Source organism: Dipodomys ordii, unplaced genomic scaffold, assembly GCF_000151885.1.
Source record: "Dipodomys ordii isolate 6190 unplaced genomic scaffold, Dord_2.0 Scaffold176, whole genome shotgun sequence".
In the NCBI taxonomy this organism is placed as follows: Eukaryota; Metazoa; Chordata; class Mammalia; order Rodentia; family Heteromyidae; genus Dipodomys; species Dipodomys ordii.
The window spans coordinates 1,873,500-1,899,109 of record NW_012267392.1 but is presented as its reverse complement, the minus strand read 5'-3'; the positions used below and the strand labels follow the sequence as shown (position 1 = coordinate 1,899,109).

The following is a 25,610-nucleotide window of genomic DNA, read 5'->3' as shown; positions in this document are numbered from 1 at the left end:
GAAGAGCTGCAAGAATGAGGTGTTTCTAGAAAAATTACTCTGGATGGAGAACAGAGAATATATTAGAAAGAGCAAGGTCCAGAGATAATAGCTATAACTAGGAATAGAAAGCTGGTAGATTATTGGGGTGTATGCAGAAAAAAAAGAGATGGATAGATGAGACAAATAGTCAGGATAGAGACAGAGGTCAGTAAGTACCTTAAAGGGTGGGGTAGGAAGTGGGAAGAAGGGTGACCAAGAATGACAGCAGGCTGTTGTCCTGAGCCAGGGCCCCCCGAGGGTGCCCTTCTCTGAGACCTGGCTCAGAGGAAAGGCTGGCCCAGAGCAAAACAATGTGGAGCTGGTTTCTGAGGTCCCACTCAGGGAAGGGCTGTCCCAGAATGTAACAACTTGGAGCTGGTTTCTAAGCAATCTAGAAACACAAATAAAAATAGGGACACTTCTGTGGAGAGCAGGAATGTTAGGGTCTGTAGAGGAGACAAGGCTGGAAAAGAGTAGGGATAGAAGGCTGCCATTCAGGATGTGAGAAAAGATTCAAATGACTAGGTAGGTTTGAGGGCTCTGTCAGGTTGGAGTTGATTGATGACAGAGGCATTCTCTTTTCCCATATTTTTATTGGGGAGCATTTCCTCCTATTCTAGAATGTTAAGCTCCCCAACTGCAGGACTTTTGAGATCTTAACCACTGATTGCTATAATATCCTAGCAACCAGAACAATGCCAGTCATATGATAGGCTTTCAATATATAGTTGTTGAATGAATAAGTAGGTGAATCTACAGGAGCAAAATGTAGTAGTAGAACCCAAACTAAGACTCTTTTTTCCCCAGCACTGGGTATAGAACCAAGTCCTCATGAACGCTAGACAAGTATTCTACCATGGAGTTACTTCCCTATTACCTGGCTCCCTTTTGAAGTCACCAAATAGCTAAATCTGGAATAAAACTCCTATTTAGCCTAGGCTAGCTTTGAACTCAATGGCTCTGCCTCCTAAGAGATAGGATTATAAGCATGTGTCCCAACACCCCACTTATTTAGAGCCTAAATGAGGGTATAAATATTTGACTCTCTTTTTAGTCAAAATACAATCTGGTGCAAAGAACTAAACACCCATTTGACATTTCTACTCCACACCAATTCTGATTTTGTAAATACTATGTCCTTGAAGGAATAAAATTAACTACTATGACCTTGTACTTTATAGTTTCTATGAAAATTCTTCAAGCCGGATGCTGGTAGCTCATGCCTGTAATATTAGCTACTTAGGAAGCTCAGATCTGAGGATCTCGGTTCACTATCAGTCTGGGCAGGAAAATCCTGAGATTATTTCCAATTAATGATCAAAAAGCCAGAGTAGAGTTATGGCTCAAGTGGCAGAGCACCAGCCTTGATTGCAAAAACTGATGTACAGTGCTCCAAGTCCTAAGTTCAAGCCCAAGTATCAGCACAAATAAATAAGTAATAATTCTTCCAATGTTATCAAACTAAGGGAAAAGAAGTCATTAGTTTTGTTTTGTTCTTAAGCTTTATGGCTTTTGAAAACTTCTCCCTAGCCCACATTGGTAATATTTGACTATTATATTGCCAACTAAAAACAGCTTCCCTTGGTGTCAATTAATAGCACAAGCCCATCACCCTCTCTCCACCCTGTTCTTGCACTCAGTCCTGATATCTGATCCCACAAGCTCAGTTCTGTCTCCACACCTTTCTCCACAATGACCTTCCTTGCCCAGCCACAATCATGTATCTTGTCTGCTGCAATAGCCTTCCTAGCTGCCTCCTGCTGGTGCTACATAGTTCTTTCTCCCTCCTAATGCTCCTTTCCCAGGGACTCTCCAAGCCCTGCAGCTCAGCTCCAGACCCTGTGCTGCACTCTAACCACCTCAGGAGATCCACAGCTGGGCCATCTGTAGCCATCTGCTTTCTTCCTGCTACTAGCTGGATCCTCCCACAGTCCCACCTCAGAAAGGCCTTTCCACCGAACACACCACACAAAACATCTAGTCAGTTTTCATAACTTGGTGGCTTTGTGTTTTGCTTTGTTTTTGTGCCAGTTCTGGAGCTTGAACTCAGGGTCTGGGTGCTGTCCCTGAGCTTTTTTGCTCAAGGCTGTGTTATACCACTTGAGCCACAGCTCCATTTCTGGCTTTTTTCTGATTAAGTGGAGATAAGAGTCTCATAGACTTTTCTGCCCAGGCTGGCTTAGAACCTTGATCCTCAGATCTCAGCCTCTTGAGTAGTTCGGAACAGGCTTGAGCCAATGATACCTGTTTTAAACAATTTTTAGTGGGTTTCATTATATTTTGATCAGATTCACTTCTCCCTTCCCTGCTGATTCCCACCTCCTAAAGTCCTGTTACACTCTTGTCATTCATTTTCTAAAGAATTACCTTTGCTTGTAAGTACTAAGCACTTATCTATTTCAGCTTTCACTAATTTCTGCCTCAATCTTTCTTTCTTTCCCTGTAGTTTTCCCTTTGACTTCTTAGTTTATTGTTTTCACTTTTTCTCAATGTTTAGATACCACTAAATGCCATCAGAATAGAACACAAAAAGAACATTAATAGAAAGAACTGGTAAAATTCTCTTAAAAGTGCTAGTAGCAGTAACTTACCAATGTTGATTTCTTAATTCTAGTAAATGTTCCCTCTTACTTAGCAGAGTGATTTTAATTTCTAGTTAGTGGGGCTTTTTTAAAACATTCATTTCATTTTAGATTAATTAACTTTATCTTAAATATTACTGAAAGGAAGTTGGCAAGAAGGACTGTATAATTTCCACATTCTGGAACATAAGCTTTTCCCTCTGTGTCCTCAACTTTTTCCCCTTGCCACTGGACTAGATTCTGAAGGAATAAAGTAAAAGCATTTTACTAGGGCTTGGACTACAGAGTTGGGTTTTATTTTGTGCTTGTCCTAGGGCTTGAATTCAGAGCTTATGCTCTGTCCTTTAGTTTTTTTACTCAAGGCTGGCATTCTACCACTTGAGCCACAGCTACACTTAACTAACTTTACCTGACTGGGCTTGCTCTGAACACTGATCCTCATATATCAGCCTCTAGATAGCTAGGATTATAGGCATGGCTGCTGATGCCTGGTTTTTAATTGAAACTCTATTTTCTATTTGTACAACACACATAAAGGAATCTAGGAAAAACATTTCCAATAAAGTCAGTGTCTCACCAGTTGCTGTTCCACGGGAGGTGGTGAGTCCTGGTTGGCATAAACAATAGCAGGATTGTAAAGACTGAACACCACAGGGTAGAACACCTTTTTACCTATAAATAAAAATATGTGTTCTTATTATACAATGAAGCCATTAAATAAAAGACTGATTATTATTATTATATGAATTGAGACTTTATTCAAGCTTCAGAATATCCTGTTGATTTGATGAATATAACAATGCTATAAAGCTCTAACTGCAAAATAGAAAAAAATCCAGACTAAAGAGTGCACCTGTTTTATTCTTTTTGACTTTTAGGAGACAGATACACACAAGTATTACTATTCATTAGGTGAATATGTTATTATTCATTATTTTACCTAATCAGCAATGAGAAATAGAGGCTAACCTCTGAGCATCACTAAGAAATTAGAAATTTCTGCTAAATCCACACTTCAAACTCAATCATTAATAACAGATAATCCAAAGAATACTGTACATTGCATATACATGTAAGGAACAATTAAAATATAGAACTGAAGACTGATATGAGATCTAGAAAAGTTGAGAAGGTTAGGGTTAAAAACACGTGGAATAATAGCGCAATCACTTCAGCTAAGTGCATTGAAGGGACTTTAGTGCCTAACTGGCCATCACCCCTCAATGAAGGAACCCTCTCTACGTATGATTGGCTTCATTCAGAATGGTAGCATGATGAGAAGCCTGGAGTGACACGCTGTCTTTTAATACAGGATCCCTAGCAGGCTCATGGACCTTTCTTAAAGCTCATTTATCTGCCACATAAACCAAAATGTAGTAATAACTTCTAAATGCAATTATAATCTGGAGACTAAATACTACCTCTGGATTAGCTCAGCTCAGCTTCCAGGACAATTGATTTCTAGATATTAAATACATCCTTTTTACCTGAGCAAATGTCTCTTTCAGCACCTACATTTTAAATTTCATGTTCTATGGAGTAAAACACACCTAACCCACATTTACTCAGAAGGTTCTTGTCAACTTTCCCTAATCAAAATGATTAATACAAATTTATATGCTATGAAGATTTCTATGCAAAAAAGTTTACTATTTTTAAAATTTAGAATTATTTTTAAACGACAAAATTGTTCATATTGTGGCATGTAGCATGAGGTTTTGATAGATGCATATTCTGTGTGAATGATTAAAACAAGTCACCATCTTTACAATACAGTCCCTGAACTTTTTCTCCTGTTGCAGTTCTTTAATATAGAAGACTTCTTTTTATATTTGAAAGACATTTGATTTATAAAATTTTCATCTGCTCATTCATTTCCAAAATATATCTACAACATAAAGCAAAGTATTGTAAATCGCTTCAAAATGAACTCTGGAATCCAAACACTACCTGCCTCTAGACCCCAGCACTTGTGCATCATATGCATGCAATTGCATACATGGATGTGGGGCTGCTATATGCCTGAGGCTGAGTACTTCTGGTTCTTACATCTTCATACCACCTGTGTGGCTCTTTTTCCAACTGGAGTTGCTTTCTTCTTGTCATTTTCCAAATTTCTTTTTCTTTTTTTGGGTCCAATCGTGGGGCCTGAACTCTTGGCCTGGGCGCTGTCCCTCAGCTCTTCAGCTCAAGGCTAGTGCTCTACCACTTGAGCCACAGTGCCACTTCTGGCTTTTTTCTTTTTGCTTATGTGGTGCTGGGAAATCCAACCCAGGGCCTCATGCATGCAAGGTAAGCGCTCTACCACTGAGCCACCTTCCCAGCCCCTCATTTTCCAAATTTCTATTCCTCTGCATTTTAAAATTTTCTTTGATAGGACTGAACCGAGTATGTCCATCATTGAGCTGTGCCACAAAGCCCTTTGCATTTCTTTATCTGACTTCAAATTCAGCCATTGGAATCTGACCCCAAGAAAGCAAAGGGGATAAACTGCTACTTAGCATTCCAGTTACATTGTACCTCATATAACTTAAGAAAATATATTCTAGGACTTAATTAAAACTTACTTTTTCTCAAATTAGTTTGATTCAGCATATGGGTTATGCCAGCACTGTTCTGCACTCTATACTCTAGCTCATCTACCAATGTTTTACGCACCTGGCTCAGAATTTAAGCGGCAGCTGTTAAGGAATTCGGCTGAGAAATATATATCAACATCACAGAAAAACATCAAGACCTCTCCCTTGTCCCAAGCTCGGGCACCCACATTTAGTCCTCGTCCACGATTAAATTCTTCATTCAGTGAGACCAAGGTGTAATTGTGAAAATTAGACTCACTATGAGGAAAGCACATATAACAAACAGTAAGTCCCACTTAAAAATTAACGCTTTTCCTTCATCAGAATTACAAAATGGCTTATACTTCACGTGTACCATATCATCAAGAGGCTAGTCCTTAGCTGCCCTAAATTGAGGTAGTGCCTCAGCATACTGGTGGTGTGAGATTTACAAGGGGACTACTGCCCTTTGAGATCGTAAAACTCACTGGGGAGAGGAGACATATACACATGGAAAAACAGCCATAAAGTGGGGGACTAATAATGCATTCCACATGACTAAGGACATGCAGGGAACTCTTCTCTCTCCTCCTCTAGGTCTTTGTTAAATACTCCCTTGTCAGATGGGTCCTGCCCATACACTGCAAGTAGCCCTACCTGACTCTCTTTTAGATTCCTCCTCAGGTATGGGCATCGCCTTCCACATTCCATGAGACCAAGGATTTTGTTCTGTGCATTACTATCACAAAGTACCTCTCACAAAGTAGGAACGCAATAAAAAAATCTGCTGAATGAATGAATGAACAGAAGTTCCCGGAAAAAAGACTGCTTATGTCTGGAGCAGTGAAGAGATGTCAGATGTGGAAACTCAGTTATATACCTTCATTAGAATCCTGAATCTAGTGGTAAAAGAGTATAAATGTCAAATATTTATTCTCCAAAGCAAAGATGTAAAACACTGGACAATATTTTAGGGAAAGCTCTCAGATAGGAACAAAGGAGCCCTAAATGAGAAAAGTAAGAACATCAGATCACAGGACTCATTAAATAGGATAGAATAAGAGGAGCACCTTCCATGCCAGGTTAAAAAGACTTGGCAAGGAGAAACTAGCCAGTTTTTCTGCCAGAACAGTGCTTGTCACAGTAAGGCTCCAAACCCATAGCAGTACAGCCTGCTGGCAAGGAGTTGGATGCAAATTCTCAGCTTCCCTTCAGATTCACTGATGCAGACAAGTGTGGAGTGGAGCCTCTATGTTTTCTAATTAGTGCTCCAGTGCCCAGACAATACAGGTAAATATCCTTGAGCATACACAGACTGAACACAGGAATATATGCAGAAGATTGCTTTTACAACAATACAGCATAAGAAAGGGGAAGAAATGGAAGCAAAGGCTCATACAGTGCCCAGAGGAAACTCCATGTACTCCCCATCTCATGGCCTATGAAAGCTCTCTCTTCTTTGGGGAATACGGCCCTTTACTATCCTGTATGACCAGCACCATGTGGAAGAGGGACGGATCCCAAAATGTCCCTCACACCACAGAAATTTCCTAGGGGTGGGGCAACCAGGCTCAAGTGGTACCAATCATAAAAGCTCCACCCGGCCACAGTGATTGGCTCAAGATGGGGAAAAGGTTGCTTCTCCTTCTTTGTTTTGTTTTGATAGAAAGCTCTTTCTTCTCTGATGGCAAAGATGTGAGCCCACAGCTGCCAATAGCCACATCCCTCACAATATGGTACAAACCAATCCTCAAAGAAAACAGATGTGTTCAAGGCTCCTGTTCTAGTTCCTGATAACTCAAAGCTATTTGATTTTTTTTCCTCCCCAAATTTGGTTGTAATAATGTTTTAATTTCTGGGCTATATCCAAGACTCTTAAATACTACTTCTCAGGAAAACTCGAGGTAAAACCTCTCAACCCAGGAGTTTGACAACACAGTGCTAACTTTAGTAATTCAGTGATTGGTACTGAGTAGGCAAGGGGAAGAAGGAAGATGAGGAAACTGAGGTTATGTGGTAAGGGTAGCAAGGAAGGGATAGGGAAGAGGTTCTGGGACATAATCAGGAAGTAACTCATCAGAGGGAATTAGAGGTAAAGAATGGAAGACTGTGGTTCTCAGATGTTAGGTCTTGAGCTGAAGGAGGACCAGTAAAAGGTAGCGAGCCCTGATTATGCACATCAAGGTTGTCAGGGTCCCTGTAGCACAGGGGCAGACTTAGCCATGCCTAGTCTTCATCCAACTACCTCAGCCAGTGAATTGCAGGCAGAGTACCAGGAACACAGTAGGTGGCCCTCAACAAATGCTAGTTGAATGGTTAAGAATGGCTGGTCAGATCTGTACTCTTTGGGAATGGACATAAAAAGCAGAAAGGTAACAACAAGCATAGGATCCAGTTGACATGATTGAAGACACTGGATCTAATAATTTGTAACATATTTACATTTAGAACATATTCACATTTTACAAACCTAAGAACATTTTAAGAGGGGTTGAAGGCATGGCTCAGGTGGTAGGGCACCTGCCAACGAGCAATAAGCATCAGATACCAAGTTTGAGTCAGGATCTCAGATAGAAGAGAACATTTAAGATTGCTATTAAAAGCTATTGATGGTGACAGAAAAAAGGCTGAATTTGGTAGTTAAGTCATACCTGTAGACCCACAATTTACAGAGGAAGAAACTGAAAGCTAAAGAGTGAAAAGTGTTATGTAGCTACTATTCATTTACCTCTGAGCCCCCACTAGGTACCAGGTTTGATGATGTGGGCTGCCTCCACACCACTGCACTGTGAGGTCTGGGTGAGAGAGGACCGAAACATAAATAGTAGCTACTGGAGAATCTGGTGGAAGATGAGGGAGACCTAAGCATCATCTACAGGGAGAAAAAAGGATTTGAGAAAGAGAAGGAAAGCAAAGTGACCAGTAAGAAATAACCTCAGGAGATTTTATCAAAGGGCAGGAAGTTACCTTAGCAAAGGAGAAAACATCTGCAAGTACACAGCAGGTAAGCTGAAGGAGAAGATCCAGAGCACACCAGGCTGTCCACAGCACAGCTAAGGAAGATGAGCTGGGATAGAGTGGCATAGGGCACAAGGGTTTACTATCACTACCACCACCCACCAGCCAACTTTCAAACAGCAAATATTAAAAATTAACTCTAAACATCTAAAATCCTCATTCTTTCTTTGGGGTGGGGAGTGAGACAAGGTCAATGTAGTCCAAGCTGGTCTTGAACTTGTGATCCTCCCACTTTGGCCTCCCAAGTACTTGGATTACAGGTTTGTGCCTAAAGTGAAGTTCGCATTCTTGTAATATTATTATTTATCAAGAACTTCCTATGGACATGACTCACCAACCTTGTGACAGATTCTAGGATAGACTTGACTTGGGACAGTCCTTCTTTACCAAAATACACCACTGTGAGATGAATCCTCTTGTCCTGATGAATACAAACATCCCTAATGGAATTAAAAAATAAAAGTTTGTTCAAAAATGTAATTACATGCGTGTGTGTGTGTGTGTGTGTGTGTGTGTGTGTGTGTGTGTCCTGGGGCTTGAATTCAGGGCCTAGGGGCTATCCCTGAGGACTTTTTTTTTTTTGCTCAACGCAAGCAAGCACTCTACCACTTGAGCAACAGCTCTACTTCTGGCTTTCTGGTGGTTAATTGGAGATAAAGAGTCTCATGGACTTTACTACTTGGGCTGGCTTCAAACAGATCTCAGATCTCAGCTCCAGAGTACTTAAGATACAGGAGTGAGCCACTAGCACCTGACTGATAACATGAAGTTTTTTGTTTTGTTTTTGTCAGTCATAGGGCTTGAACTCTGGGCCTGAGCGCTGTTCCTCAGCTCTTCAGCTCAAGGCTAACACTCTGCCACTTGAGCCACAGTGCCACTTCCAGTTTTCTGGTGGTTTAGTGGAGATAAAGAGTTTCACGGCCTTTCCTGCCCAGGCTGGGTTTGCACTGCAACCCTCAGATCTCAGCCTCCTGAGTAGCTAGGAATACAGGCATGAGCTATTGGCACCTGGCTCACATGAAGTTTTGACAAGAAAATGAACAAGGCACAATGGCACATAATGAAATCTCACAAAGTATTAACACAGAAGCACGACGTTGAAAGCGCACCAGGAAAGGTGCTAAGTCTATGTCATGGAGTGCCTCCTCTCAGAGGTATGGACACAATCCAACATTACTGCCACATTTCCAAACATTCTTAGAACAACTGCTTTGATATTGCTTTCAGAAACCCATTATAAGCTACTCAAAGAGGTCATTTCAGATAAGAAATAAACATTGAAACTTTGGATCAAAGAGTTATATCTTCAATATGGCTAATTGCAAACTTATACCTGCTGTCAATGAATTACTATTTGCCATGAGTCACATAAGAATAATGTAGGCTCTGAAAGCAATTCCATAAGAAGCAAAAAAGTATGATTTAGGGGCTCATATCCAGAGAAGTTATTTGAAACAGGTAAAACTCATTTGGAAGTATGGATTCAAGATATTTTGTTCAAGTCAGGTGCCAGTGGCTCATTTAATCAGGTAATCCTAGCTACTGAAGAGGCTGAGATCTGAGGATTGTGGTTCCAACTCAGGCAGGATAATCCACGATACCCATCTCCAAATTAACCACCAAAAAAGCCCGAAGTGGAGCTGTGGCTCAAGTTGTGGAGCACTAGCCTTGAACACATAAATTCAGGTACAAAAACCAAGGCCCTGAGTTCAAACCCCAGCACTGGTGCACACACACAAAAAGATATTCTGTTCAGAATGGTGCTGACTAATCTTATGAAACTAAAGATTGGGCTTATAAAGCATTAAAACTAGTATGTTAATTAAAACATGTAGCAATTGTAAGTTTAAAACAAAAAAATACCAGTCCTCACTGGTAGATAGATAGATAGATAGATAGATAGATAGATAGATAGATAGATATAGTAGTTTCTCACTTGTTCCTTCATTTTTCTTAAGTAGTTACTCTAATAAACAAAATTTAAGTTTTTAAGACTCCATGTTTTGAAATATCTGATTTGTGTGTATGTGTATGTGTACTGGGGTTTGCACCCAGGACCTGGGCACTGTCCCTTAGCTTTGTTGCCCAAGGCTGGCAGTCTACTACTTGAATGACACTTTGATGGGTAATTGGAGATAGGAGTCTCCTGGACTTTACGGCCTGGGTTAGCTTCAAATGGGATTCTCAGATCTCAACCTCCTGAGTAGCCACAATTACAGGTGTGATTTACCAGTGCCCAGCTGAAATATCCAAATTTAATGGCCAGAAAGAGAAAAACATAAGTATTCTGCTTCTTAAACTGGAATAATTTTCTCCCACTTTTAGATGAATTTTTTTTTAAGTTTTGAGGCTATTTTAACCTTAAAAACTCAAATTGTCCTTATGGGATTGTCTTGGGAGATAACAATGTTCTATATTTTGACTGGTGTTGTGGTTTGGGAATATATCTGTCAAAAGTCATGAAAATATCAATTATTCTTAAAATGTCCTTTGAGTTATCCTTAAAATAGTTGGATACTATTGGCTCATGCCTGTAATCCTAGCTAGTAAGGGAGGCTGATTTCTGAGTAAGGAGGTTTAAAGCCAGCCCAGTCAGGAAAGTTCATAGGATTCTTATCTCCAATTAACCATCAAAAAGCTCAAAGTAGAAGTGTGGCTCAAGTGACACCGGCCTTGAATGAAAAAGCTAAGTAACAGTGTCAAGTCCCTGAGTTCAAGCCCTACTGCCAGCACACATACACAAACACACACACAAATATTGTCCTTAATAAACGGATTTAATATGCTTAATTCAGATTTTTTTTTATTCTGGTCCTAGGGCTTAAACTCAGGCATGAGCCATGGGTGCCTGGCTGTACAACTGATTTTTTAATAACTTGTTCTAAAATGAATTCACACACTTCCACAACTCACCTAAATTAGCTTCTAATAGTTGTCAACCTCAATATATTTCATAACTCCAACCATCAAGAAACACAATATACTACATCTGTGAAGGCCAGAACGTAAAATTCTCCTAAAGCCTATGAAATTATTCTAGAATTCTAAGCAATTATATGCAGTGAAGTGAATTAAACTAATCTGCACAAAATATTATTTGTTTCTTTTTTAAAAGAACTTAGCCAAATTCAGAAGCCCCACCAGTTACCTGAAATTCTGCATAAACTGTGCAAATGCTTCAGTTCTTCCAGCAAGAGGTACAATGATGTTAATGATTGATCTAGCAATGTCAATCATTTCACTCTTCACTTTCATAAGAGGTCCAAAAGGGCGGAAGAGGGTCACATGTCTATATTCCATAAGGTCTGCTTTCTTAAAAAAAAGCTCATATTGTGTGCCCTTATCTTTTTCTGTGCGATAATAACCTGAAGGAGTTTGGAACAAAGACATATTCATGTCAAAGTTTACACATTATATAGGAATACAGGCTTTACAGTCAAAGATCAAACTAGAACTATAGAGGTTTTTTTTTTAAAATCTATTTGTGAAAATAGTTTTTCCATACTGAACAGTCAATAACAACAACTATTTCTTTAGTTTTTTTAAAAGAAGCTTATTGCTTTGCTTTATTAATCAGACCATAAAATAACCCACATACAGTAAAATAGCTTTTTAAAGTCAATCACTACAGTAACCACATGACAAACGTCAAAATTTCTATTGCTTGGTTCAACTAAAAAAAATGAACCAATTCTCTTCATATCAATTACTGGTGATAACTATGGTCTCAGCTGTGAGGAAGGGCCAGTTCAGTGAGGAAGACAGAAATATAAGCAGACAGTATATTGAATAAAGTGAAGTCAGACAAAGAAAAATGAGTACTTTTTTTGTGTGTGTGCCAGTATTGGAGCTTGAACTTGGCCTGGGCACTGTCCCTTACTGTTCTGACTCAAAGTTGACACTCTACCACTTAAGCTATAGCTCCACTTTCAGCTTTTTGGGGGTGGGGCTAGGGAGTGGGGGGATAGGAGAGTGTGGTTAATTAGAGATATGAATCTGCTGAAGACTTCCCCGCTTGGGCTGGCTTCAAATGATGATCCTCAGATCTCAGCTTTTAGTGTAGCTAGGATTACAAGCATGAGCCATCTGCTAGATATCAGTCATCTGCTAAACAGTGTCACACTCAGGAGAAAGAAGGTAAGACTTATACAAGTGTTAGTCAAAATATGAGAATAAATTAGTATATAAGAGAGATTTGTCCCAATATTCCTCAGGTTTATAGTCTATCTAGAAGTGAGGTTGAAGATTACTTCCTGGAAGAAGCAACATATGAGCTCAGGTTTGGAAGAGGAACATAAGTTAGCTAATAATTATTTTAGGAGAAAGGTCAACGGCACAGTGGAGAAGAAAAGAGTTAGTTCCAAGCTACCAAATATAAAGTTATTATAGCTTCCTTTCATTTTAGACAGAGTAGATGTTAGAACATTTCACATATTACTTATATCTTATTTCCTTTGCCATTTTCAATTCTTCCCTAAGCCATCAACCTAAGGTGAGAAGACAAAAAAACCGCTGAGGAAAATTACAAGAGTTTTGAAAGAATCCATCAAAAATGGCAGGAAAAGTGCCAGAAGAAAAAAGAGGAAGTCACAGGGAGAGGTTGGCTAAAATGCGCTAACAAAGCACCTGTCCTGCTTTGGGAGTCATGACTTGGACTAAAACAAAACACTGGATGTGGTAAACTGTTAATAAAAAATAACGTGTGTGTGTGTGTGTGTGCGCGCGCGCTGATCCTGGGGCTTGAACTCAAGGCCTAAGCACTGTTCCTGAGCTTGAGCCCAGCCCCACTTCTGGATTTTTAGTAGTTAATTGGAGATAAAAGGGTTTCATGGACTTTCCTGCCCTGGATGGCTTTGAACTAGAATCCTCAGATCTCAGTCTCCTGAGTAACTAGGATTATATGCATGACACCTAGCTCAAAAAAAGAACTTTTAGGAAATATTTATGCACAGACAGGCTAACAACTGTAAATCAAGCTACTTGGGAGGCTGAGATTGGGAGGACTGCTGTTTGAGGCCAGCCTGGGCAGAAGAGTTCACAAGAGTCCTTCTCAACCGAGTGCTGGGCCTGATGGTGCATGTCTGTTATTTTGGCTAAGACAGGAGGCCTAAAGTAGGTTAATTGAGGTGCAGGTGCATTGTCAGGCAGGAAGTAAAACTCTATTTCAGGTCCAGACAGACAAAGGATCCATGTTGTCCCTTATATGTGGAAGCTAGATTTAGCTTACAAACTCTTAAGTAAATACACTGGGTGGTATGCAAGTGTATACAAATGTATTAACTGAAATATGGTAGAGTTAAGGGAGATCTCAAATAGTGTAATTCCTTAGAAGGCCAAAATCAAAGTTCAGCAAAATAACATACCAAAGTGGGTACTCCAAAGGGGTGGGGTGGGGTAAAGGAGTAGACAAATGAAGAGGAAAAGAGCGGGGAAAGGCAGACAAGAATGCAAAATTAAGAAGAGTAAGGGAAAGGGTAGGTAGGGGAGGGATGGGTAAGAATTTTGAAAGAAGTGACATTGATCAAGATATATTGCATACATAAACTGCTTTGTTGATGGCAACTCCTTTATACAACTACTTAAAAATAATAATTTAATTAAAAAAATAATAACCAGTACAAGACTGGTTAATACTTGTTAAGTCTAGTTATTCAGGAGGCTGAGATCAGAGGGTCAAGGTTTTAAACCATCCAGGGCAGAAAACTCCTTAAGTCTTCTTCATCTCCAAATAACTAGCAAAATGCCTGACTAGAGGCTTGCTAAAGTGGTACAGCACCAGCTATGAGCAAACAATTTGGCAAGAATGTGATGCTCCAATACTGGTACATACAGGAAAAAATAATCTGTGCAAAAAAGGGCTGGATTTTGTATTAGTACCAAGCTGTTTTCATTAGTATAGCTCAGGCCTGCCTGAGGGCAATGGAACAAAATAGAAGACCCAGAAACACCCAAAGACCTATAGCCATCTAATATTTGATAAGGGAGCCAAAACCAGAGGCTGAAAGAAAGAGCCTCTTCAACAAATAGTGCTGAGAAAACTGGTTATCCACATGCAGAAAACTGGATCACTACCTATCACCTTGCACCAGTATAAATTCAAAATGGATGTCAATATAAGACCTGAATCCGTGAAACTATTACAGGAAGGAGTAGGAGAAACATTAGGACTCCTTGGCATAGGCAGAAACTTTCTGAATAAAAATCCAGAAGTACAACAAATCAAAGGAAGACTTGATAAGTAGGACTGCATCCAACTAAAAAATTTCTGTATGGCAAAGGATCTAGCAACAAGCTACAAAGCTAGCCTACAGAATAGGTGATTTCTGCCAGCTATACACAGACAATGGCCTAATATCCAGAATATAGAGAGCTTAAAAAACTAAACCCTCAAGGAATCAACAACCCAATTAATAAATGGGCTAATAAATTAAAAACAGAGACTTCTCAGAAGTAAAACTGGCCAATCGACACATAAAGACATGCTTAACATCTCTGGCCACAAAAACATCTCTGGCCACAAAGGAAATACAAATCAAAACAACACCTTTCATAGAATGGCTATCATCAAGAATACAAGCAATAAGAGATGCTGGTGTGTATGTGGGCAAAAGGGAACCTGATACACTGTTGATGGAATGTAAGCTTATTAAGCCATGTTGGAAAGCAGTATGGTTTACACCTGGGCATTTATCCAAAGATTACAAACCAGGATAGAGTAAAGCCACCAGCATATCTGTGTTCATTGCAGCACTATTTACCATAGCTAAAGTATAGAAATAGCCCAGATGCTCGTCAGTTGATGACTAGATCAAGAAAATGTGGTAAATATACACAATGGAATTTTATTTATCCATTACAAAGAACACTGCATCATTTGCAAAAAAATGGAAAGATTTGGAAAAAAATTATGTTAAGTGAAATAAGTCAGGTCCAGAGAGAGAGGTTGCTTGCATGTTTTCTCTCACATGTAAAAGCTAGAAGTGGTTTGCAAATATGTAAGTAAGCCCAGTGCTGGTGGCTCACATCTGTAATCCTAGCTACTCAGGAGACTAAAATCTGTAGATTGAGGTTCCAAGACATTCCAGGCAGGAAAATCCATGAGATACTTATCTTCAATTAAACACCAAAAAAGCCAGAAGTGGAACTATGACTCAAGTGGTAGAATGCTAGCTCAGGGACAGTGCCCAGGCCTCAAGTTCAAGCTCCAGGACTAGTACCAAAAAAAAAAAAGCATAAATATATAAGTAAATATCTTGGGTGGTATGCCTTAGAAAGGCAAAATGATAGTTGAACAAAATAAACACCAGGAAACTGGTATTTGAAAGGGCTTAGGTAGGGGAAAGGGAAGGGCAGCAGATGAATGAAGAGAAGGAGGGAGAATGCACTAAAAAATTCAATGTATAGCCTACAAATTTTTTTTAAATGAGGGAAAAAGTTAGGGAAGGGAAGGTGAGAATGGAGAAAGGGGTGACATTTTCAAGATGTACTATATTCATAAATTGCTTTGTTGAATGACAACTCCTTTGTACAGCTACTTAAAGATAATAACCAGATTTTTAAAAAAAGAGAGAGCTGGAGACATAGCTCAGCAAAATAAGAGCACTTGACTAGCAAGCATGAGCCTGAGTTCAGACCTCAGTAACTCCCCCCTCTATTTATATCCAAGACAGTTTTAAGCCTTCAATTAACTATCTCAGGGTGTTAAGAGGGAGATGAGTAGGAATCTATAATTACTTCAGTTTAATCAGTAAAATCAATCAATAAAAACCTTAAATTTATGGTAGTGTTTCTCAACCTAGAATCTTAAAAAATCCCACGTGCTGCTAGGTGTCAGTGGCTCAAACCTATAATCCTAGTTACTCAGGAGGCTGAGATCTGAGAATTACAATTCAAAGCCAGCTTGGGCAGGAAAATCAATAAGACTCTTATCTTCAATTAACCACTAAAAAGCCAGAAGTAGAGCTACAGCTTATGTGGTAGTTCTAGGTCAGGAAGAGCACCTATCTGGAATTCAAGCCTCAGGATTGGCACCAAAAAGAAAAAAAAAGTGCTTTCTGCAAACCACATTGGGAAAATATGCTCTTTTCTTACTTTTTTAAATGTCCAAATGAAAAGCTATACATGCCTTTCTCCAAATGGAAAATAACTATTGGTCTACTAAATTAGATTTTTTTCTTTAAATGGTTTACTTATCAAGTTTGATCTTTAGTTCATACATCAAAAAAAAAAAAACAGAAAAAAGGAACCATCAAGATTAGATAAGAAAGGAATGCAAATCAGCCAGCTGCAAACATACCCACAGCCCACAAGAGCCTTTTAACCTCCCTAATCTTCTATTTAGGCTTAAATATATTCTGTCTCTCTAAGCCTTATTCTTGTTTTTTTTAAATCAGAACTCATTGTAACTTTTTTCCAAATGAGCAGGTTCAAATTCTTGGTGGAAGTGGGTAAAAACTTACATGTTTTAATACTGTGGTAATGTCTAACATACTAGCATATAATACAAGGCCTCTGTCATAGTAACAACTGTTTTCCAATATAGTTTTCAGGTTACCTTCTATGAAGTCATTTTCATTGAACATCAGTTTCTCTCCAAGGGGGCCTTCCTCATCTTCCTGTTCATCATCTTCATCAGGATTATTAATGACCTCCAAGCCAGCTTCAATAACTTCTACCAATTCATCTCGTTTGTCTTTTCTAACTGGCTTTTCTTCAGGATGGCGAGTGAGCCCCATTTCTAACTGAAATACTTTCATTAAGGTAAAACTTTCAAAGGGTATGACTCCATACTCACTGGGTAGTTTGGCTCCTATGCTAACTTCAGCTTTGTCAATCTGGGAATGAAGAAACTCTAAAAGATCACCAGGTGCTTGGTCTTTGCTGGCTTGATAGCCTACACCATTAGCTCCTGAATTCTTTTTCTCTTGCAATGATCTCATTTTCTCATTCATTTCTTGTAATTCTTGTTTTAGCTGGGCAATCTGGCGTTTCAGGCTGGTGGCCCTGGTCTGGTAATGTTCCTCTTGCTCCTGTAGAAGAGCTTGATAATACTCTTTACCATAATTGTCCCCAACAAAACCCGGAAGAGGAGCATTTCCATCAGTCTGGGGTGCACACTGGAGGAGGTACATAAATACCAAACTGCAGAGCAAAGCAAGGCCCAACAGAAGCCAGTGGGTCCGGGTATGAAGAATTGATCCTCTTCGAGACATTCTTCTGAAGCTGGATTTGTCTAACAAGGTAAACTCTTCGTTTTTGCATACCTTTAGCAAAAAGTTATCAAGTTAAAAATGAAAACACAATTCAAAAAAAAAGTATCACAATAAATGCTGTGTAGCTTACAAAAGTTTCTTTCTTCAGTAATCATGACAACTTTCAGAAATGAGAAATTAAGGATTCTTTCTATATTGTTACCATGATACCCAGAATAAAGAAATCCAATTGATAAAATCCATTATGTGGGTAATGACTGCAGAAAAAAACAGATCAGAATTAATCAGAATTTTGGTTCCTCAAGCATATCAACTTGTCAAATACTATATTTAGAGTACCATGGAAAGGATCTACGATAATTCAGACTAAATACTTAAATACTAGGAGAAATATACCTTACAAAATACTAAAATACTACAGAGAATAGTTTTTAGCTAGTATGTCTACACATCCATAACTTCTTGAATCAAAGGAACATTAAATTTACGTTCATCATGGTTTGTATTACACAGATTCTACTGTTTTTTAAAAGTCATATTGCTTGTAGCTTTAACAGTATATTTCAATTGACACACTATTTCTCAACTAGAATATACGACACCTGGGAAATGAATTTCGATAAAGTATTTCTATTATGGTAATAATGGTTTACCAATAAGAGAGAGTTTATTTTCTCTTCCAGCTTATTCAGTAATTTCTATTGTGCAATTTAGCCAATCTAGGAGTCTTAAAAGTGGGGGAGAAACAATCTCCAAAGGTCACAGACATCTGGGCAACACATTAAGAAAACATTTTTATATCCAAAGTCCTCTGATAGATTATTGGAGCATTAGATCACATAATTCTTTCCACTGTATGACACAGAAACAAAATTTCCTACAAGGCTGGAAAGGTCTGAAGTTTATATAAAGGAAAAACATGAACATTTTAATGGTATTTAACTGCTGAGAAAAAAAACTAAAAAAGCTATTTATAAATTTACAAAATTATACACTACCTTTCACGCTACAAGCAGTTGTATGCGTGAGCTCTTCCATGTCTATTTCTGAACTAAGCATGTATGACTCTAGAATTGAGGTTAAACTTGGGAAAGAGGAAGTTGGAAGGCTCTAGTGTGAAGACAACTTCCATTTTAACAAAATGAAATTGACAAAGAAACAAATGAAATTGACAAAGATAATGTGACTGGAGAGCAAGCACTTCCACAAAGGAAACTGTGGCTCAAGTGGTAAAGAGTAAGCCTTGAGTTAAAAAGCTCAGGGACAGTGCCCAGGCCCTGAATTCAAGCCCTGTAAGGGCCATCAAAAACAAAAAAAGGATCCAGTCACTGGTGGCTTATGCCTATAATCCTGGCTACTCAGGAGGCTAAGATCTAAGGATTGTGGTTCAAAGGTAGTTGGCGCAGGAAAGTCTCAGACTCTTTTTTTTTTCTTCTTTTTTTGGGTCTGGTCGTGGGGCCTGAACTCGGCCTGAGCGCTGTCCCTCAGCTCTTCAGCTCAAGGCTAGCACTCTACCACTTGAGCCACAGTGCCACTTCCGGCTTTTTTCTTTTTGCTTATGTGGTGCTGAGGAATCGAACCCAGGGCCTCATGCATTCAAGGCAAGCGCTCTACCACTGAGCCACCTTCCCAGCCCAAGTCTCAGACTTATCTCCAATCAGCCACCAGAAAACCAGAAGTGGAGCTAAGGCTCAAAGTGGTAGAGAGCTAGCCTGGAGCGAAAGAGCTCAGGGATAGCACCCAGACCCTGAGTTCAAGCCCCATGATTGACAAAGGGAAAAAAAAGGAAAGAAAGAAGGAAAAATGGATTCTCCAGTACAGCAGAACCTCTGGAAAAAGATCAGTAGGGAATAAGCTCAGACATTTTTCAAAATAATCTTCACGTCATTATACAAAAGACTTTCAATACAATAAGTCAGTTTACATGTATAATGCATCTTGCTCAATCTTGCTAACCTTACCCTTCCCTTCAAGTTGTGTGGTCCATTTTCACATATGTATATTGAATATCATGACTATATGTGCCTGCCCTTCTTCTCTACACTTGTCTGTCCCTCTCTTATTAGCTCCCCACAATACCTTTCAGCTTCCTGGTGTTCATTTTGTTAAACTGTGTAGTTAGTTGTTCAAAGGAGTTAAACCATCAGACTCCTCTCCTGTGTATACCATACTTTGGTCAATTTATTTGGGACTAGATCTGAATATGAGTTGTATACATTTTCATCTATGTTTATAACTGAGACCTAATTTATATGAACAAAAACACATCACTTCTTAGTTATTAAGAAATCCTGGATACCTTAATGGAAATTTCTGCAAAGTGTGTAGCTTGTAGCATGCCTATAGAAAAGGCAGAATAGATTTAAACTGATAGCTTGTAGATTGCAAACAATGGATTTAACTCCCTTAGCCCTTTAATACTTCTTTAGTAAATCAACTGAAAACTTAGTGTCTGGAAATTTTTAATGCATTACAACAAGGTCTTTTAGTATGCAACATCTTACTAACTAAATCTTATTTAAGTGATAGAAAAAGAAGAGGAAAAATTATTTTAAAAGAAACAGTAATTTAAAAATAAGAATTAAAAATAAGAATTCAAATTCTGGGGATTTACCTTGCCTCAAAATCATAATCTCATGCTCCTGCCTGGATCCCTTTATTGGCACTCTACCACTTAAGCCAAACCTCTAGTCTGGCACTTTGCTGGTTAAATAGACTAAAGTCTTGAGTGCTTTTCTGCTTGGGCTGACTTCAAAGCATGATTCTCAAACCTCAGCATCTGGACTAGCTAGGCTTATATAAGCCACCTGTACCTGGCTAAAACCACAACCTGTAATATAAGAAACCACTTGATGTCATTACTGAGAATATAAATTTAGAGGAATCTTAAGTATTTGTAAGTTATTACTAGCCCTCCTGACTACAGAAAAGGCTTAGAACTGAAAATATGAAGACATAATCCTGTATAATTATTAATAGATACACATACTTAACCACACTATATAACCAAACAGTTTGCAAGTGAAATTGGAAAATAGAATTAACAGCACATAACCCAAGTACCATACCCTTTTATTACTGGAGTACTGAAGTTTTGTTTTTCTTTACAATGACAGAGCATTTTGTACATGAGCTACAGGTCACTACTTTTCAATTAAATCGAAAATATCAGCACTCATAAAATTTAATCCTTAAGTGTTAAATGTGTATGTATGGCAATATTAGGGCTTAAACTCACGGGCTATATGCTCTTGCTTATTAGCCTTTTCTGCTTAAGGCTCTATCACTTGAGCCACAACTCTACTTCTGGCTTTTTGCTAGTTAATTGGAAATAAGAGTCTCTTGGATTTGCCTGTCCAGGCTGGCTTCAATCTGTAATCCTCAGATCTCGGCCTCCTGAGTAGCTATAATTATAGGCATAAGCCTCTGGTGCCCAGCTTAATAGTAAATTTGGTTGTGATTATATATGTATATATGTGAGATCTCCATGTAGAAGATTTTTTTTTTTTGTCAGTGGTGGGGCTTGAACTCTGGGCCTGGGCGCTGTCCCTCAACTCTTCAGCTCAATGCTAGCACTCTACCAGTTGAGCCACAGTGCCACTTCCATTTTTCTGGTGGTTTACTGGAGATTAGAGTCTCATGGACTTTGCTACCCAGGCTGGCTTTGAACCGTGATCCTCAGATCTCAGCCTCTCGAGTAGCTAGGATTACAGGTGTGAACCACAACCACAGGCTGTAGAAGATATTTCTAACTGAGCTGTGATTCAAAAATCCCAAAGAGTCTAGTTTAAAATGATATAATTTTATGATAGTATTGATACCAGTATCATTTTGTATAGGAAAAAAGTTTCAAAAATTAAAGATTGAAATAAAGTTATGTAACTATTAAATGGAAACATTAAAGTGAAGGCAGTCCATTTTTTCCCACTTAAGGAAAATACAGATTTGAGGGTACTGTATGTGATTTAATATCATGGTCCAATATTTCCCATTAAATGGCTTCTGTACCATAGAATGTGTTAGATGTATAGCTCTAGGGTGGTTGTCAAAAAACAAATTAAAATTTTACTGGCCTAGTTTCTAAAGGGAATATTAAGCCTAAGACTAGATTATGTCATCTCTAAAACTGGTATGTGCCTGGGTCCTGGTGGCTCATGCCTGTAATCCTAGCTATTCAAGAGGCTGAGATCTGAGACTCCTACTTCAAAGCCAGACTGGGCAAGAAAGTCCAAGAGACTCTCATCGCTAATAAACCAGAAAAATGATGGAAGCAGAGCTGTTGCTTAAATGGTAGAGTGCCAGCCTTGAGCAAAAAATGATAAAGGACAAGGCCCAGGCCCTGAACTCAGGCCTCAGAATAGGCATAAAAACCAACAACAGTAACAGTAGGCTGGGTTTATAGCTTAGCATGGACAAGGCACCTAGAGTTTAATCCTTAGCACTATAAAATAAAAAAAAGCTAAACAAAACTCTCAGATCTATTTTTGTGCTACAAAACCTGTTGTTATTAATACCATTCTATGTAATCATAAAGTTCATTCACACTCTAATTAACCTTTTAAACACAAACATCTGATAATACAAAATAGTATTTATCAAAATGATCTCCAGGAAATGGAAATGAGAGGGTTTTTTTTCCCCTTTGTTGATGTTTTTGTTTTCTGTTCTTTTTTTTTCTTTTCCCCCCGGTCAGTTATGGGGCTTGAACTCTGGGCCTGAATGCTGTCCCTCAGCTCTTCAGCTCAAGGCTAGTGCTTTACTACTTGATCTACAGCGCCACTTCCGGTTTTCTGGTGGTTTATTGGAGATAAGAGTTTCACAGACTTTCCTGCCCAGGTTGGCTTTGAACCGTGATCCTCAGATCTCAGCCTCCTAAGTAGCTAGGATTACAGGTGTGAGCCACCGGCGCCTGACTTTCTGTTCTTTTTGTCTTGTTCATTTATCTGTCTTTGGGAGTTGTAAGGGGAGACAGTAACAGAGGGACAAAGGGTAAATACATGCAGTAGTAGTACTCACTAGACACTGTTGAAAATAAACTATACAACTCGTGGGGCTGGGAGGGAAAAACTTGGGAGAGAGTGAGAAAAGGGATGACATTATCCAAAAAGAAATTTACTCTTTACCCGATTTATGTAACTGTAAACTCTGTACATTACCTTTCTGATAATTAAAAAAATAAATAAAAACAAGAAAAAACACAAACACACATAGTGAAGTGTTGTGAGGAGAGCTAGATGCTATGGAGATAAGAAAATGGGCTATTACTCAGTGGTAGAGCGCTTGCCTTGCATGCAGGAGGCCCTGGGTTCCATTCCTCAGCACCACATAAGCAGAACAAGCCAGAAGTGGCGCTGTGGCTCAAGTGGTATAGCACTAGCCTTGAGCTGAAGAGCTGAGGGACAGTGCCCAGGCCCAGAGTTCAGGCCCACGACCAACCAAAAAAAAAAAAAAAAAAGGTATGTAAAAGAAGTCAAGAATTGCTCGCTCACACCTATAATCATATACACTCAGGAGGCTGAGATCTGAGTATCCTAGTTCAAAGCCAGCCTGGAGCAGGAAAAATCCATGAGACTCTTATCTCTAATTAACCACCAAAAAGCTGAAAGTTGCTCAAGTGGTACAGTGCTACCCTTGAACAAAAAAGCTCAGAGGACAGCATCCAAGCTCTGAGTTCCAGTGCTGGTAACCAAACCAACCAAACAAAACCAAGGTATGTAAGACAATCAAAGTTGCCAAAGCTGAAAGAATCTTAGAACCCATCCTAACTTCTAACCAGGAGACTGCTTCTTACAGCCAAGAGGAAGTAACAGGGGCCAGATTCACTTCCATGCTTAAAACAACTGAAAATTAGGGGGCAACCAAAACCAAACTCCTCCCCCTAGAAGAAACCCTCTGAAATAAGAACCAGTTTGCAAGATACTGAACATCAATTACTATGGGACAGTGATCACTGCAGAAATAAGTGATTGCCCAATTTCCGACCTCAAGTTTCCAGGCCACAGGGAGGAAGAGGAACCTGAACAGAGCTCAGTAGATTTCCTTAAGAGGATGTAGCAGGCAGTTTGAGGAGGACAAGAGAGTGGAGGACTGAAAGGTTAGAGTACCAGAGAGGAGACAGCTACACAGAGAAAGAGCTCCAGACATCTCAAGGTTACATAGAGTATCCGGGGGAGTGACAATTAGTGTAGGCTTGTAAGGATACTAATAATCTAAAGGAAGATCTTCACACACACACAAAAACAGAGGCCACAGAACCTAGTATTCACCGAGCCAGGAAAAGCCCATCAGAAGCGGAAAACCTCAAGATTCACAGAATATTGAGTAGAATATTGAACAAGTCCTGCCTAAGTAATGGAAACAAATTAGCTCTCAACATGGGTGTGGTCCTGTCAACTAATCTTAAAAACAAAACCTATGCCCCGCACTAGTGGCTCACAGCTGTTAACCGTATATACTCAAGGAGGTTGAGAAGGATCGCTGCTGGAAGCCATCCTGGGCAGGAAAGTCTGTAAGTTTTTACTTCCAATAAACTACCACAAAAGCCAGAAGCGAAGCTCTGGCTCAAGCGGTAGAGCCCTGGCCTTGAACAAAATAAGCTCAGGGACAGCACCAGGTCCCAAGTTCCAGCACCAAAACAAACAAAAAACCCTAAAGGATCAACTTGCTTCCAAGTAACAGCACAAGCCTCCAGAATTGGGCACAAAAATGTCTAGCATTCAACAACATAATAAATATTTTTGACTAAAACAAATCTAGAATGGATACAGAAGTGATAATTCACATTAAAGGGTTCTGAAGCAATTATTTAAACTGTGTTAAACTTCAGGAGGTGAAAAATTTCAATGTCTGATATGAAAAAATTTATTTATTTAATTTTTAAGCCAGTCCTAGGGCTTAAACTCAGGGCCTGAGCACTGTCCCTGGGTTTTTCTGCTCGAAGATAGTACTCTACCACTTGAACTACAACTCCACTTCTGGCTTTTCGGTGGTTAATTGACAATAAGTCTCATGAACTTTCCTGCTCAGGTTAGCTTCAAACTGTGATCCTCAGATCTCAGTCTACTGAGTAGTAGCTAGGATTACAGGTTTAAGTCACCGACACCTGGCAAAAAATACATTTTTAGATATTTCAGAAGAAAACTGGTAAATTAAGACAAAGCAACAGTGACTATGCAAAATGCAGAAGGAAAGAAAACATGGAAAGAACATCAGTAAGCTGTCTGACTGCAAGCAGCCTGATGATATACATGTAACAGGAGTCCCAAAGAAGAGGGAGAGGGTTAGAGGAAATTTTTAAACAAAGCTGAAAACCCCCCAAATTTGATGAAAACAACACATAGATTTAAGAAGTTCAACCAACCCCAACCATAAGAACCACAAAGAAAACCAACTGAGCACCAGGGGCTCAGGAAACTGAGATCTAAGGACCCTGGTTAGAAGGCAGTAGGTGCAGACTGATCTGGAAATGGAAATGTGGCTCATGTGGAAGAATGCTAGCTATCCAGCAAAAACAGCCAAGTCAGAGCACAAGGTCCTGCATTCACGCTCCAGTACCAAAACCACAACAAAAAGAAGGCACTTCTTGATCAATTTAATGATAATCTTAAAAGTAGCCAGAAAAAAAGCATGCACCACAAATGAGAAACAAAATATGGCGAAGGAAGGGGGTAACATTGTCCAAAAAGAAATCTACTCATGAAAGTGGTGCTGTGGCTCAAGTGGTAGAGCACTCACCTTGAGCTGAAAAGCCCGCCCAGGGACAGCGCCCAGGCCCAGAGTTCAAGCCCCACGACCCACAAAAAAAAAAGAAAGAAATATATTCATTACCTGACCTATGTAACTGTAACCCCTCTGTATATCACCTTTATAATAACATTTTTTGGGGGGTGGGTCATGGGGCTTAGGGCTTGAACTCAGGGCTTGGGTGCTGTCCCTTATCTCTTCAGCTCAAGGCTAGCACTCTACCACTTGAGCCACAGCACCACTTCCAGTTTTCTGGTGGTTTATTGGAGATAAGAGTCTCATGGCTTTTCTTGTCCGGGCTGACTTTGAACCATGATCCTCAGATCTCAGACAGGTGTGAGCCACTTGTACCAGCTACAATAAAATTTTTTTTTTTTGGGTCCGGTCGTGGGGCCTGAACTCTGGGCCTGGGCGCTGTCCCTCAGCTCTTCAGCTCAAGACTAGCGCTCTACCACTTGAGCCACAGCACCACTTCC

The 25,610-nt window shown here is 39.5% G+C and overlaps 1 protein-coding gene across 3 annotated transcripts in view; it reads right to left on the bottom strand.

Annotated features, from left to right (window-relative positions):
* Csgalnact2 (chondroitin sulfate N-acetylgalactosaminyltransferase 2) overlaps positions 1-25,610 on the bottom strand; it is a 40,863-nt gene that overhangs the window by 8,370 nt on the left and 6,883 nt on the right. For 2 of the 3 annotated variants that reach the window (XM_013033709.1, XM_013033708.1), the window contains exons 2-6: positions 16,734-17,442; positions 11,328-11,544; positions 8,518-8,619; positions 5,262-5,440; positions 3,181-3,275 (exon numbers count right to left, since the gene is read on the bottom strand). In XM_013033709.1, coding sequence (XP_012889163.1) covers positions 3,181-3,275; positions 5,262-5,440; positions 8,518-8,619; positions 11,328-11,544; positions 16,734-17,391 — 1,251 coding nt within the window. In that variant the 5' untranslated portion in view covers positions 17,392-17,442. Of the gene's footprint in view, positions 1-3,180; positions 3,276-5,261; positions 5,441-8,517; positions 8,620-11,327; positions 11,545-16,733; positions 17,649-25,610 lie in introns of all 3 variants that reach the window. The other variant, XM_013033707.1, reaches the window with a different exon arrangement.